We start from the raw sequence: 16,283 nt of genomic DNA on the forward strand, positions 1-16,283 counted from the left end.
TACCGTTATTGCCAAATAGCCTACTGCTCAGCTGCATTGGAGGCAGTGGATAAGAAATGTAAATGCAATTCTAAATCTTTGTGAAGCAGCTTTAGACCCAAACAAGAGCCAGCATAGAAATGTTATTGATTTAGAGCAATTTTCTAGACAGTAACAGAAAGTGTTTTGCTTAATATAGTATTTGGATGAGGTTCTATGCTCTTATGTTTTGCATTTTTATATCACAATTATGTGTCTAATGTCATTTAGAGGTTAAATGAATTGAAAGAGAACATTATTAGTTTAAATGAATACCCTTTAAATTAAGTTATTATTCCACTGTGTTACAGTTAATAACAAAATGTGAACATTAATTGCGTCCTCCTCGGCTGAGATGTAACTTTAGCTAGCTCAGTGGTGCTAGGTGAGCTAGCAGTAGATGCATTCTTCCTTTTGCACTGTGATACATTTGGTGGGTGTAGTTTGGTAGAAAGTAAATAGTTCCTACTTAAAACTACTCACAACAAGGTCCATAGATTACTTTGAGTAACTGGGTCGTGATTTCTGGAAAGACATTGCTGTTGAGTTCTTCAAATGTATTTTTTGCATGCTGCTACTGCTGGCTCAGGTAGCTAACACTACGGCTCAGCCAAGCATGAGCTTTTTATCCGTGAAGAAATATTCTGCGTGGTGGTATGGTTTACTTGATGAATTTTTAAATGTTTTTGTTGGTGCTTTGAGCACCACAAGCCAAGTGCCATTTATTTCCATTATATTAAAGAGAAGGCAGATGTCTCCAGCTGACATCGCCAACACTCAGCACAAATAGCACTACAGGTAAGAGGAGTTATATGGTATTGATTTTGGGGTAAACCATTCCTTTAAGCAGCCTGACACCTCTGGATGTCACTCGCTGCTTTCTAAATCAGCACCTCAATGGCTCATGAGAGAAGTCGGAGGAGACTGGCAAAACTTGTTCAAGTTAAGAGGCCACAAATAAATGACAGTTCAGTACAACAGCAGTGTGCAGAAGGACATTTCAGAAAGCACACATCATTTAACCTTGAATTGGATGGGCTGCAGCTGCAGGGCTATGCCACTTTCCACTCTAGTCAGCAAAGAACAGGAAAATGAGGCTATGTGAGGCATCACTAGAGCCGGATGACTGAGGAGTGGAAAAATAAAGCGCGAGCTGAGAATCCTGGTTTGTAATGTGACATACTGGTGACAGGTTCAGGATGTGGCCTTCATGGTCACAATGCATTTTTGTTGTTCAGATGAATACATGCCGCAGGATAAGATGTTATTTGCACACACTGCTTCAAGATTTTTTAGGAACATGGCAGTGACCTCAGTTTTCCTCCCAAAGCTTGTGCACTCGTCATATCTCGACCAGTCAGAGCACCTTTGGGACAATGTGGAACGTGTTGATAGCAGCCTGAATGCATCACTACGGAGTCAGCATGGACCGGCTCTCCCTGAGGAACGTTGCAGCACCTTGTTGAATCCATGCTTCCATGAAATGGCAAAAGAAGCTCCTACATTGAACACCCTGTGCATTATGTAGAATACACAATATTTCATATGAATTTGGAGACCCAAACCACAACTATCATTCCCATCCTAGAAGAGTTTGAGTCAAGAATAAAAGCAATTTCCTGCACATCCTGCCTGAAATTGAAATGCCAACAAGATGACAGCTGCCCATTGACATCACCATACATTAAAAAAAAATGGTGATGGAGGGAAGGAGAATATAGCGCTTCTTAAATTAGATTCATATTTTAAAAGTTTATCACGTTTCATTTTGGTGCAGAGATAGTGTCCAACTCATATTTCACATTAATCATGAAGTATCAGGGGCATTGCCTAGACATCTGTCATGCATATGTAATTACTCACGAGCCTTTTATCAGAATCACTGAAACAAATTTCCCCCAGCAAAGCAAAAGTCGTGTGTGTGTGGGTGTGTGTGTGTGTGTGTGTTTGTGTTTGAGTATGTCTGTTAGACTGAGGTCATTATTGATCAGGTTTTGTGACATGCTATTACTACTTCTAAATAACAATTAGAGTGACAGAAACGAAGAGTACAGGACCCACTCGGATAAATTATGCCTTCCTGTTGCAGCGCCTGTGCTACATTAATGACGATTTATGTTCTCAAAACTCACGGAGAGAGGAAGAAACGGAAGCACCTGTTTGCAATACACGGGGGTGGAAAGGGACTCCAGTACTGTACTTAAGTGCCACTCCGAGGTACTTTAAATTAATATATCCATTTTCTGACACTTTATACTTCAACTACACTGCATTTCACAGGGGAATACCACATTTACTTGGTTTGTCTTGCGACTCCTTAAAAAAAGCAGTGTCTAGTTGAGGCTCTTTGCCATGTTTAAGATGTCTATTGGCCCTGACACACCTTATCTCCGGGCTTTAGCTTTTGCAGTGTGTATAAGCGCATAATTCTGGCCGATACACAGGCAACGTGAGGCTTATGCCACCACTAGTTCTTTGATTTGGGTTTGGTGTGTCTGTCCCTTATGAGTTAACATTTCAACCAAAGAGGATAGATTTCCCCTCTATGCATGTTAAATGCTTTTATTTGAATTACAGTTTGAGACCCAAATAAGTCAAATTGTCCAACATGTCATAAAAATAAACAAAGGTTGAAGGGAAATCCAAAAATTAATACAGAACTTTATTTTTCTTCTTTCTTCTTACATTATTCATCTCAAGACCCCTCCTTTTTATTGCTACTCTTTAGAGGGTTTGGAACCACTTGGCTAAACCAACTGTATTTAATATAATAATTTATCAGTCACAGACCTTTTCATTTTACTCAGGAGTATATTTTTACATTGTGGTAGTACTTAAGTAAAGTACTTCTTCCGCCCAGGGTTGTCGTAGTAGGGGGGAAAGTGGGACTGATTACCCAGGGCCCTTGAAAAACCTGTAATGAAAAGTTTGGTTTTGTTTGCATTTTTCTTTCTAAATAATTAGTGCCATAACTAAATTAGAATTGAATGAATAAATCATTTGTAAGGCTGAACAGCTTATGCTGCTCATATCTTTTCCCAAGACAGGGAAATTACAGTTCCAAAAACCAAAAGAAAGACAGGAAAGGCAAAGAAAGAAAACTGACTTTGGAAAAAAAAAATGTTCAGAAGCTTTTCACAGGCATTTGAAACCTATGAAAACTGAACTAACTGGTTTGACTTCTTTCCAAAATAATGCAAAAAAACCCAAAACAAAACAAAACAAAAAAACAATTGGCAACTTGGCAAGAAATGTGCCACAAACTGCAAGAAATTAGTAAAAGGTGACAAAAAAAGAAAAAAAAACAACCCCCCCCCCCCCCCCCAAAAAAAAGAGAAGCAAAAAAATAAAAGATAATTATTAAAATCTAGATAAAATGTCCAAACGATATTTATAATTATTAGAGTTACATAATTAAAATTATGTCATGTCATCTATTTTTTTTATTATTAATTTTGGAACATTTTACAGGTCGTTTCCTTGTGTGTGTGTGTGTGTGTGTGTGTGGTTTTTTTTAAATACTGTTTTTGAATGCTAATTTTCAGGAACATTTCCTGTAACTTTTACTAATTTCTTGCTACTTTTTGGGGAGTCGTTTCTTATAAAGTTGCGAATTGCCTTCTTCTTATGTTCATGAAAGAAATCAGGCCAGTTTACTCAGGTTTCAAATAGTTTATGTAGAGAAACCAAATGAAACCAAAATGTAAAATGATTTTATAAATGTATTTACCTTTCTAGCCACAGCCACAGAGGATTAGCAGGCTACTTTAGGCATCACTAACTTCAACGATTGACATGAACATTGAACCCAAGGCTTCCATGAATCACTCAGGCCCTTGATATTAAATAAACGCCATCCATTCCTCGCCGCTGTCCGGGCCAGGTTTTGATACAGCGCCGCCACTTGCAGGAGCACTTGGATTGGCTGAAGGAGCAAGGTAGCCCGCAGAGACTGCTCCTTCCGCCGGTTCAGTCCCGTCAGTGGAGCGCGAGGCGCGGCGCACGCAAACACAAGCTCACACACACTACTCGCCTGCACTCGTGAAAGGTGCGACAGACAGAGAGTGGACTCACCGGAGGACTTTGATTTTGTGTGTGTTTGTGGGACTAACCGGAGCATGAATTTGCCATCAAGACATCGATCCACACCTCTACACAAACCAAGTGAACCTTTCAAGGGAAACGGGGACAGATTTTAATGCAACATCCTTCCTGACGGCGGGCGATGCACACGCCTCTTGTTCCTTAAACTGTCACAGTTTATATGACAGTAAAAACACACAGCGCTGGATACGTTTCCTGCGTTTTTGTTCTGCGCTCGGGTTTTTTTCTGTGAGGAGTGAGATTTCGGCTGCAGCGCAAAACAACGAGCGACAATAGTGCGTGTTTGAGCGCAGATTTCTCAGTGACTCGGACTTGCCTCAGAGCGGAGTTTGACTCCTCATCATGGGTAACGGTGCACAAACTGACAGAGAAGGAGGAAGAGTGCCGAGATCCTCCTGTGAGATGCTGACCTGGCTTTTGCTTTTACTCCTGGTGGATATCGGAGTGGCTCAAGGTAAAGTTAAAAGTGTATTTTTTGACCTGTGAACTTGCATTTGCTCTTGGCAAAGTTGTGTAAACTGCTAAAGGCTACAGCAGGAGGGCAGTGGACAGAAAGAACCACCTGAAGTTAGTTTACGTACACTCTTAGTAGCACAAAACCCACATTTTGGCACGTTGAATTGAAGAAACAAGGCATAGATTCAGCCTTAAAGCTAGTAGGTATGCAGTATAAACTCCAAATACTGTGGGCTGAATATGAATAAATGGCAAACCATAGTCAAATTAACCTTTCTCTGGGCAAAAAAAGGTGGAGAAAGGGTGAAAAAAATCACTCTTCCGTTCAAGAGATTGAATATTGGTTGTGTAAACCATAACTGGCACTTGTAAACAGCAACAGTCGCACTATCACATCTGTTTTTCAAGGAAATGAAATCAAGAAGTGCTGTTGTGCTCCAGCAGAGCTCCTGAGATACCATCAAAATGAAATCAGACCCGTATTTTGGTTGCTTGTTTTACATCCAACCCAAATTTATCCCAATAGATTGATGTGCATTAATAAATTTATTACCAAAAAAAAGGCCTATTGAGAATAAATATGTAGACCATTCTTTACTGTATTTATTATGAACCAAATAATTTCAAATTCTGATCTATGATCCAGCTTCTCTGGCTTTTAATTTAATTTCATGTGGACATGTCACACTGCAAAAAAAATCTAGGCGTGATGTTCATTTATTTGCCTTTTTGTCTGTGTTAAACAATAATTTACTGTTTATTAATTCTTGCACAATCATGTTTTAACACACACATAGGAGTTTTAATTCAAAATAAGATCCATTCTTTGGAAACAAGCTCATCCTTTAAAGCTGATTAAGTCCAGCGAAGCTATTAAAGCTGTTAAATAGTCTTGACCTTTGCTCAGAAGACTTTATTAGAACTGAATAATCTGTATGTTTGAGAGTGGTGAAGTTTCGGCAGCACTTTTGATTTTCACCTAAGATATTATCGGTTTTAATATCTCACAGTATATTTAACTTCAAACCACTGGCACATTTTTAACCTTTAACGTGTCTTCCCTAAGACCGCCGACGGTTGAAAGACTCTTTCTGTAAGCCGTAGTAGCTGTGATTTCTGGAGAGCACTGAGATAATGCCACAACACCTGAAGCCATTTACTTAATCTGTTCTCTCCTGAGTGCGATTGTCTGTCAAACAAAGGGAGCTAGGAGGAAGCCATCTGTGCGAGGGTGAACGTTCACTTTGTGTTTGTGCATGTGTGTCAGATGCCGTGGAATGAAAGCTAGGTGGTCTGCCGGCTCTTTCTGGAACCAACTATAGCTGAATAAGGTGATGAGATAGGAGGAAATGAGCGGATTTTCAGTTTGCTGGCAGGAAAGGCTTACAGTTGCAGATTTTTTCAAGGATCTAACATTTTTTTTTTTCAAAGTTAAAGGCTGCTCAGGCAACAGCAACACAAGCTTAAATTGGAGGTCTGAGCACATACAAGACAGGGATGAGGGTCTGTGAGCAACCTTATCTAGCTGCTCCAGACCTTCATCTCGCTCCTACATAGTTAATGAGCAAAAGAGGGAGAGAGAGAATGAAAAACAGCATAGGTCCGATTTCTGAAGGGCAGGGTGAGATGACATAATACCCATCCTGAAACCCCAGAGAGCCCCCTGTGTCATTGACTAGCTGGGAATATGAACAAGGTCCTTCTCTTGTCCATTAAGAAGTCGATACAGCAGGAGAACATTGTTTGAGACTAATTAATGGGCCCCGCTATTTTTGGGCACTGATGAGCTCTACACATTTCCAAACCGCTGGAGAGTCACTTCTTCAGTGTAAAACTACTGGTGATTAAAGCGGCTCACTTACTCACCCGGGCGCCCCTTGTGCAGCTGCATAGGGCTGGGCGATTAGTTGCATTTTATTTTGGATTTGGCTTCCCTTGATTTTCAAAACAAGACAGTCGAGATAATACAATTTTGTGCCGCATGAAGAGTCAACCGATGTTGCTCCCCTTTGGTCTTTTATTTTGTAAATCAAGCACACCCCTTCACCTGAACAGAAGTTTTAGCGCAAGTTGAAAACAGTATTGCCAACTTGGTGACTTTGTCACTATATGCAGTTACCATCAGGGTAAGCAAGAAATGCATTCGAGTATATCATAATGTATTTCATCCCCACAAATGCTGATCAGGACAGTACACGGCCCCTCTGCTGAATCTCTTCCCTCCACACCCTCTCCTTCAGCACCGGGCGAGCGGCGGGGTAGATGCCGTGGACAGTCCTTCTTGACTGAGTCTTCATTGAGCATTTTTTGTTATTAATACTCCCAGTTTAGACAAACAGACAAGAAAACCAATAACTCTGTTCCGAAAGTCATTCAATACCGTAAACCAGTGGTTCCCAATGGGTCCAGCCAAGAGGTCTGTATTTTTCCATCGTCACTATTTCAAGGTCCACACATTTGTTAAACTACCACAAATAAAGTTTTATTTCATAAAATGTAAACACACTTTGGCTGAGAATAAGGAGAAATAAAACATAGCAAGATTTAACAGAAGTGGCATTTCAGAATAAAAGCTCTGTGCCAGAAATTCCCTTTAATTCCAAATAAACTGTGTTTTTTTTACAATTCCCTAATCAGTTGCGGTCCGTTTAGAATGGACCCATGACCCACATTTAGACCACGACCCACCATTTGCCATTGCCATAAACTAACCAGCAGCGTAAGACCAGAGACTCATTTTGTTTTTTGGAGTAAGATAACTTTAGCTTTGGCTCTAAAATACATTTTGCTGCTTCCCCTGTTCGCAGTCGCCAGAAACACTAGTTACCTCACAGCTCCAGCATCGTTTCCTCTCTCCTTTCACATGTAGCATCCATATAGATTTATAAAATAATTGTTAAATAATCATGATTTTAATATCAGTCAAAGTAATTGTGACTGTTATAATTGAGCAGCCCTACTCCTGCGTATTTTGTTTTGGAGTCATTTGAACATGTTTTGTGTTCATCTGGCTATTGCACTGTATTTTTTACTTCCTGACTTTGCCTTTGAGAGGACTTGCTCTCACCCCCGTCTACAGACAGAAGTGAGTGCTGGGAAATGAGAGTGCTCATTAACCTGCTGAACTCTTGACAAAGGAGACAGGTTGAGACAGATATAAGCTGGGAGCTGCCAGAAAGGTAGCGGGGAGCTGTGTGACAGTAGCTTGATTGGAAAGCCTTGGTGCAAGAACAGATGTACTCCTGGTATTTCCAGCGCTGAGGCAGAGCTGTACAGTATGTGCAGTGTCCGTATCTGTGTGCATGTTGTTTTAAAAAGTTGATGGAGGATGTCAAGTTGTTAGGGGAATATGTGGAATACTTCCTTGTGATGATATGTCTGGTGGGGGGAAGACTGCATGAGATGTTTAAAACAGTTTTTCCTTTTCAGGGGGGAGGTGGATGTAAAAAGAGTTCTACTTGGTGAATCTGAAATTTGTTACCCATGAAACAGACTGACCAAGCTGAAGTTTATTTATTGATTTCACATATTAAGTCTGCTTCATGGTGGAAGTAGTTGAAAAGAAGAGGATACAGATTCACGGAGGGTTTCTAAACCGTCTGCAAATTGGGACAGTTTTGTATGTTAAATGCATGGTCTAAGAGAGAAAATCCCATTTGAAGCTTTCTCTATTGATTTCTTTTCCATTTTCAAGGCTGGCCAATAATATACCTCAACATGTTTATACTGTGTCTGTGTGTTAGGCAGTGAATAGAAGTGAAAAGTCCAGCCCAGGGCCGTGGCCTTCCTGGGATTAGTTCAGCTTTTCCACAATGTTGCTCTTATGTCTCTTTCTCCCTCTTTCACCATGCTCCTGTCTCTGCCGCCTCCCCACTTTCTAATGATGTGTCCTCCGAGGATTGTTTTTTGAGGGAAAAAGTTAAAAGTTCCTTATTATATATGGTTTCAAAAATATTGTGACTCAGTGCACAGTAAGACGCTGCCATTTTCATATGACACTCCCTTTAAGAGCGCAGGTAAACGCGAATGTTATTTCTATCATTATTATTCTAACCGGCTTCCCTGCGGCCTGACAACCGGCTCCTCGGGGGCCGCTAAGATTACAGCCGTTGCGGTCATTCTATAAACAGGGCCCTTATGCACAATGAGCGCATTGTGTGCAAGAAGCTGTACTTATAAATTACCCCCCTGTGATCGCCCTTTGCCAATGCCCATGAGCTGGCAATATGACACACGTACAGTGCAGCAATTTCATGTAAGTGAAGGAAATTAAAATTCAGTAACACGCTCCCCTAGGTGCAGGTGAGGGAAGAGGGTGAAGTAAACAGTGTGTACAGTATGGTTCGACAGTGCAGAGTGGGGTCAGAGGTGCATGCTGGTTGCTAGCTGAGCCACGGACGGGAGCGTGCTAGTGAGTGATAATTACTGTGAAAAGTGGCTGCTGAGTTTTCCTCCCTGCTCCACTTGATGTCATTGTTATGATGGCAAAAAATATACATGGAGCTATTTTGGAGCTGAGAACAGTTCTGCAGTCATGTGGTGGATGAGGATATCTTGTGATGTGCTGGTGGAGGCAAGCGCTGTGGCTGTCATTGTAACCGGGATTTTAGAAATACAGAGGTCATGAGTTTAAACTCACACTAACGCAAACCCACATGCCTCAGAAAGTTTTGACCAGCCAACAAGAAAGTCTTTGAAATATTTGGATTATTTTAGAGTTTTACCAACTGAATCATATAACTTTTGACTTACCCTATCTGTGGACATTACCTCTCTTCATGATGGTCTATATTCTGTTTCAAATCTTACACCTCTCTTATATATAGTTATGGTGGAGAAATTCTAAATTCTTGTCATCAATTTGAGTTTAAATTAAAGCTACAGTTGGCAGGTTTTATAAAAACAACTTTTTGTCATAATACCTGAAACTTTCACCTTATGCTAATAGTAGTACATGAGGCAATAATCTGTAATAAAATTCCTCTGCCTCCTCCTAATGCTTCTAAGGACATTTGCAATAATCCACTGTTAAACAAGGCAACACTAATCATATATGAATCAAGATTTTGTAACTGCATTTCTTATTTTTCACATCCAATCTTTCAGAAACATATTTAAGTGTACTGTTTGCTGTAGAATTAGAAAAAGTTTGCTGCAGCAGCTATTTTTTCCATGATTGCCAGTGCAAACTCTCTCATTTTACAGCTTAACAGTACACTAAAAATATGTTTCTGAGAAGATTTGAGGCAAGAAAAAGGCAATGCAGTAACAGTATCTTGGGTCATCAGCACTGCCTAGTTTGATAGTTTGACTGCAGTTTATGTGCAGTGATTGACATCATTGACGGGAGCGTTACAGTTGCTTTGATTGTTTTTTTTTTTGCACATGTGGTGAATTTTTGGAAAATGCCATTGGGATTACTAGGAGGAGCTTTTTACAGAGATTATCTGTCTCCTGTACTACTGTCAGAATATAGTAACACTTTCAACAAATTTGACAAAAACGTATTTATATAAAACTTACCAACCACAGCTTTCATATACAAGTCTAATTTGTGTATTAAACAAAATGCTAACTCCTCCTTGGGTTGTTAAAACCAACAAACTCCCAGGAACAATACAAAGAACATATGACCTCAGTGTCGAAAAAGCATCAGATGTTTAGGTGCCTTGCTGCCAATGCCCATGCACCAGATGTGAGCGGCTTCCCCAAGCAATTTTAGTGTTTACTCTGCATATTTATGCTCTCCGACCACCCGAAGGATGCTTCTTCCAGTAAAGTAAACCTAAAAGCTTTTTTTTCCCTTTTTCTTTTCTTAATGAGGTTTCTGTTTGAGGTTTCCCCGCCATTTTTATTTGTTACTCTCATATTGCAGGCTAGTGAAACCAGAGCTTTGCAAATAAAACTTGACTTTCCGGGATCGGAATAATGATTTCAGATTCCTGTGTCATCTCTGTTGTCTCCCCTCCTCCCAGAGAGGTGGACGAAAGGACGGGGAAAGAGTTGCAACTATGAGAGTGAGAAGAGGGTGATCGCAAGGACACAAAAGAGGCAAATGGGACAGAAAGATTAGTGGTGGAGTGGAGAGGAGAGGAAGCTGGAGGAGAGAGAGAGAGAGAGAGAGAAGGGTGAAAGCGAGATATTGGAGCGAGGACGGGGACGGACAGGGGAGGAGAGGAGAGTGTGTCATTAATCACCCTGTGTGACACTCTCAACTACAGGGGAGCTTCACAGTGCAACATTCACTTCTATTAGCAGTCCATTAGCAGAGCCCGGCACAAGTAGCAGCACTTGACGGGCAGGCCTGTGCCAGAATGGCTGACCTGTGTCTCGACACAATGAATACTGCACCACCTAGATCAGTGACTCTCAACTTACGGCGTGCAGGCCAAATCTGGTCAGGATGCCCGTTGCCCCCCCCCAACCATTTCCTGATTCACAATTGGGAATTTTTTTTGTACTTTTGAACTCTCCAGAGTGCATAAAATCCCAGAAATGTCCTAAAATCCTAGAAACATGTTTGGGGCTGCTGCGACTGCCCCCTTTGGCCACCTGTCATTTTGCAAAAGTGGCCCCCCACGCAAAGCAGGTTGAGTATACCTGACCTAGACAGTGTGTCTGTGTGTGTTTGCTCAGAGTTCTTGTGTGAGCATGGTAAGTCAAAGTGCACCGCAGGGCATAAATTGTGGCAAGTTTTGCTTTTTATGCTTCGGACGGCAAATGAAAATAATTGTATAAAAGGTCCTGCTTTCAATTACGCCACTGGATGAGATAGGGCATAATGACTGTAGAGATGATGATGGTGGTGGTGACCTGATTTCCTACCTGTGATATCCCCTCTGCCAGAAAATGGCTCTTCAAAGTTGAGATGGCTGATGCATTAGAGGTACAGTCATTTCTCATTCAAAGGCTTGTTGGCCTCTTACTAGCCGAGAGCGTGGTGATTACAGGATCTCAGCCAAGGGGGAAGGGGGTGTGGACCACTGTCCCTGCTCTTGATCTACAGTTCATTTATGATTAGAGATCAGAGCCGACAGTCAGAAAATCAGGGGTTGGTGGAGGGGGGGCATAGAGCGGAGGACCAGAGCCAAAGGGGGAGAGAGAAGTGATTACGAGTTAAGTGGCCCTTCCCATGCCATTATAAGCAGCAGGGCTGACAGAGCACATCATAAGTGAGTATAAGTACACACTCTACTTCTGCCCTTTAATTTGGCATCATGGCCTCCCCCCTGGTGCTCAACCACTAATGTCCTTCTACATTTTTGTGCTCCCAACAGGAAATCAGTCAAGGACATGTCATTCCAACGCGGGTAATTAGGAGTATGAGTAACTAAAAGAAAGAAAGTAGGTGGAAGGAACTTTGATCCTGATAGTTAACTGTTTTTTTTGTTTTGCTTTTATCATGTTATAGCCCACTAGGGCTGTTGTGGTGAAGGAATTGTTCCTGCTGTGATTAAGGGTGGCTCATCAGTGTGATATGTGGTATTTCCACCATTTTTTATTGTTTTTGCAAATAACTTTTATTTCCTATGAATACAGATTCGAGTACTTTTAAATTAAGCTTTATTATTATGCTATTATTAATTATGTGGTAGCTTTTTTTTGATGACAAAAGATGACACAGTTTTAAAACAAATGAAATTCTTGTTAATTAAATGCATAAAACCAAAGGGCAACAAGGTGCAATAAGAAGTATTTTTTTGTTTTCAGCTGAGAAGCTATGGTCGTATCTTGTTGCTATGATACAGAATGTTAGCATAAGTAAAAATATCATCATGAGGGACGAGTACTTTCTCTGCATGAAGGGAAAGCTGAAGCCTGTAGGGAGAGATGAAGGACTGGCCAGTCTATTTGGATTCAGAAATAATTTCTCCTTGATTGTCGTCGTATTTTTTCTTGTGATGGTAGGTCCTTGTGTTAGGCTATTTGTCCCACCCTTCCTCCACTATGATTGGATGGCTGGATAAAAAGTGGCATTGATGAGTGGCTGCAGCATTTTACCCAAGTTCAATATTTTTCAATTCTCTGCGACCAGAGAAAAAAGGCCAAACATGCAGCACAAAAAAGAAGGCTCACCGCCTTTTTCACGCTGCTATTTGTAGCATACTGTATATATCATCACAATACTGTAGTCACAATACAGTATTATTGCAATTTTAAACATTTTGCATTATATTGCATTGTATTGTGCAAACATACATTGCAAATTATTACCTTTGTTTCAATGGTAAATCATGTTATTTTTTATCTAATCAGATGAAGTTTCAAAGATAAAGTTTCTAACTTTGATCATTTTCATTGCAGCAAAATGTATCTAGAAGACTGAAAAAGCAATTCATATTGTTTTTCAGTGTTGCTGTGCAATAATAATGATTTAAATACTAAAAAAGCAATACCTGGTTTCCATGTATCGCTACAACATTGGCACACGAAATGTTAAGATATTTTGCTGTATCAATCCCCCACCCCTTAGTTTATACGCAGCATTCTCATGAAAAAAGGAAAAAATATGAAAATAGCAGCAGTGCAGGTTGCTTGCCATCCCCTGTGGTTGACGTGTCAATAGCATGGTTTTCCTATATTGCAGTCATTGCAACAGCCCTATCTTTTACCCTTACTCATTCTGATCATTTAGTATTATCTCTCTCATCTGCTTTTCCTCACGTTTGTTATATAATTGCGTGATAATCGTCAGCATAATTTAGCTGATGTAATCATCTGTGGGCACAGCAAAAAATGAACGTCCTGTACTGTTGCCATACATGCTATTCTACTTAGTAAAGAGGATTAGGGTACAAAAAAGACAGAGTTAGGGGGGGATTTGAGATGCTGCTGGAATGCTGCTACTCTTATGTATGCACACAGACACTATAAAAAGCTCAAAGTGCTGATGAGCACTAAAAGGCCGAGTCAGTGGGAATGCTGTTATTTCCCCAATGTCCTTTAAAAGTGTTCCCCGCAGTCTTGGTTCCCCGGCCCAGCATGGAGCATGGAACAGCCTTGCTAGCTACTATATGGCAAGCAACAACGAACATGGCACAGCAAGATAATAGAATCCCAGAGTAGGCCGGAAATTTAGGGAAACATGCCCTGTATGCAGTTTGAAGGTGTGAGAAAATCCTAGTTTATCTCAGCTGTTGCATGTCTACGAACCAAGAGGACCTGGTCAAAAAATTGAGGTGTGCCTAAAAGAAATCTGTAGTTGATAACTATATGTATATGTATGTACGTATGTATGTGAACTGTGGTCAAACTGTTAAAAGTAGGCAGCGCTGAGCAAATATGAATCAAGATTCTGTTACTGCTGTGGCTTTTTTTTTTTTTTTTACTTAAAAAATGTTTTCGGAAACCTAATTCTTAGCGTACTGTTTAGCTGTAAAAAAATAAACTTGGCCTGGCTGGTGGGTGGTGCTTAAATACATCAGTTGAAAGTATCCAACATGACGGCTGGGTCACAAAGTTTCTCATTTTACAGCTAAACAGTACACTAAAATACATTTTCCAAAACTTTTGAGGCAAGAAATATGCATTGCAGTAAAAAAATTCATTCATATTTGATACAGGTTCATATTTTACCCATACTGATTAACTTGATTGACAGCAGTGTTAGGGTCTCTGATTGGTTGTTTTTGGTTTGCCAATGTCTGATTTGAGCAAGGAAGAGGACGGACATGAGTTTTTTCACAGACTATCATTCTCATGTACTTCATTCAGAATACATAAACTGACAATTTCTGCAAAAAGTTAGTTTCAAAAAAGGAACAAATTATAGCTTTAAAGGAAAAGTTGGTCATTTTGGTAAAACAAATTTATTTGCTTTCTTGAGAATGAGATGAGAAGATTGATACCACTCTTTGTCTGTACACTGAATGTTAAGCTACTGCCAGCAGCGGTTAGCTTAGCACAAAGAATGAAAACAGGAGGTACAGATAGCCTGACTCTGTCCAAAGCTAACAAACTACCCCTAAGTAGTGAGCTTTAGAGGTGCTGATAGTCGGATTTGGTACTTCCACAATAATGTTTGTCAGAATTTTATGTGTAATTGTACAAACAATACAAGAAATTACTGGAGAAAGTGTAACATTATATTCTACCTTCAGCCACAGCTTCTGCTGATCCCACAGACATCCAGTGATTGAGTAAAATTTAGCTCATCTCACCTGCCTGCCTACATATATACTTCACATGAGTCACATAACTTCATAATGTACACAGAGGCATGAAAACAGTAAAAATGAAGACATCGTCTCTCTGACAGATCATGAGATAACACAAAGACTGCTCTAAAAAGCAGTCTTGAGCACGAACATCTTCATCTCAGGGTGCTCTTTCAATCCTCCACTCTGCCGCTGTCGGGGCACCTTTGATGTTAAAGCATGGCTATATGTTCAGGTCTGATGAGACGGGGCGAATGTACCACTGAGGCGGTAATGAGTGAGATGATATCAATGGTGACTCATAACACCTGAGTCACACACACGGCATGGAGGCTTTGGCAATCACCTGAATTTTCACGTCTCTATGGAAATCCAGCCCGCTCTCCAGAATGGGAATCCAGCTGCTATCTTTCCCTCTGTTCCGAATCTGATTGACAAAGCTAAACCCTTAATCCTGGCTTTGCCCTGTCTTGTGCTCCGAGCCGCAGCCTCACGAGTGGAATGGGACTAAAGCAAATATATAAAAGCCCTTGTGAAGAATAGGAACAGTATTCATCTGTAATAAGTCATTTGCAAAGCTGGCGTGTATTTTGTCAAAACCCTCATGTGGATACATCCACATATTATTTACCTGCAGACTGAAACGTTTACTTCATTCTGTTGTTGAATGTGTCACATCTCTGCATTGTGAGGAGCCGTGGTGGTTTCCAGACGTTGCACTAATGTCTGGTTGGGGAGGGTTGTGGTCTATGTATGTCAGCAGAACAGAGAGAGGGGGAAGGAGGGGGGAAGGAATGGGACCACTGGTCCCGGCTGAAACATGAGAGCAGGAGACCCACGCTCCCCATTTCCTGTCTCCACTTTATCAGCATCTTGCTCTCTGTTATTTCTGCGCTCTTAAAGCATCCGATGAAAGCCTCACCACAGATAAATGTTTGTGCCTTCTTGTTTTTTATGGGGCTCAAATGAGGGACTTTATCCGCCCCCCTCCTCCTTCATTTTCTTTTTTTTTTTTTTTTGCTGTGTCTGCTTTGAGATGCCACAAGAAAAGTTATAGCCTCTGGTTTACATTACGGTTCCTTTGAGATGTGCTTGGGACGCCTAAAAGGACAATGCTTGTTCTTGTTCTTCTAAAGGAATACATTTTACAAGGCATTGGGGAAAGGGCATGAGAAAGGCGGATTATTTGACTACAGTACACCACATTTGTGCTTACTTTGCAGGCAGTGGTGGAGGAAATATGCAGTCCTTTTACTTACGTAAAAGTACTAATACTACCCCGTGAAAACACTCTTTTAAAAGTAAGAACCTTGCAAAAGATGTTACTGAAGTAAAAGTAAGTAAGTGTAGTCAGGAAAATGTACTTAAAGTATAAATAGTAAAAAATACCCAATTCTGAAGAATCTAAATTAAAAAAAATCAAAAATGTGTATTAAGATATTGTCAAAGTACCAAATTCAGTAACTAATAACTATTCATTAAAAAAGTCAAAATAGTTGCTTGGTAATTTGCTGTCGATCAGCTAATAAAGTAGCTAGTAAAGTAAAG

The 16,283-nt window shown here is 40.5% G+C and overlaps 1 protein-coding gene across 2 annotated transcripts in view; it reads left to right on the forward strand.

Annotated features, from left to right (window-relative positions):
* Positions 1-4,006: 4,006 nt before the first annotated feature.
* unc5cb (unc-5 netrin receptor Cb) overlaps positions 4,007-16,283 on the forward strand; it is a 143,266-nt gene continuing 130,989 nt past the window's right edge. For both annotated transcript variants that reach the window (XM_042509739.1, XM_042509741.1), the window contains exon 1: positions 4,007-4,576. In XM_042509739.1, the coding sequence (XP_042365673.1) occupies positions 4,465-4,576 (112 nt within the window). In that variant the 5' untranslated portion in view covers positions 4,007-4,464. The remainder of the gene's footprint in view (positions 4,577-16,283) is intronic.

This window comes from Plectropomus leopardus, chromosome 20, assembly GCF_008729295.1.
Source record: "Plectropomus leopardus isolate mb chromosome 20, YSFRI_Pleo_2.0, whole genome shotgun sequence".
NCBI classification, from domain to species: Eukaryota; Metazoa; Chordata; class Actinopteri; order Perciformes; family Serranidae; genus Plectropomus; species Plectropomus leopardus.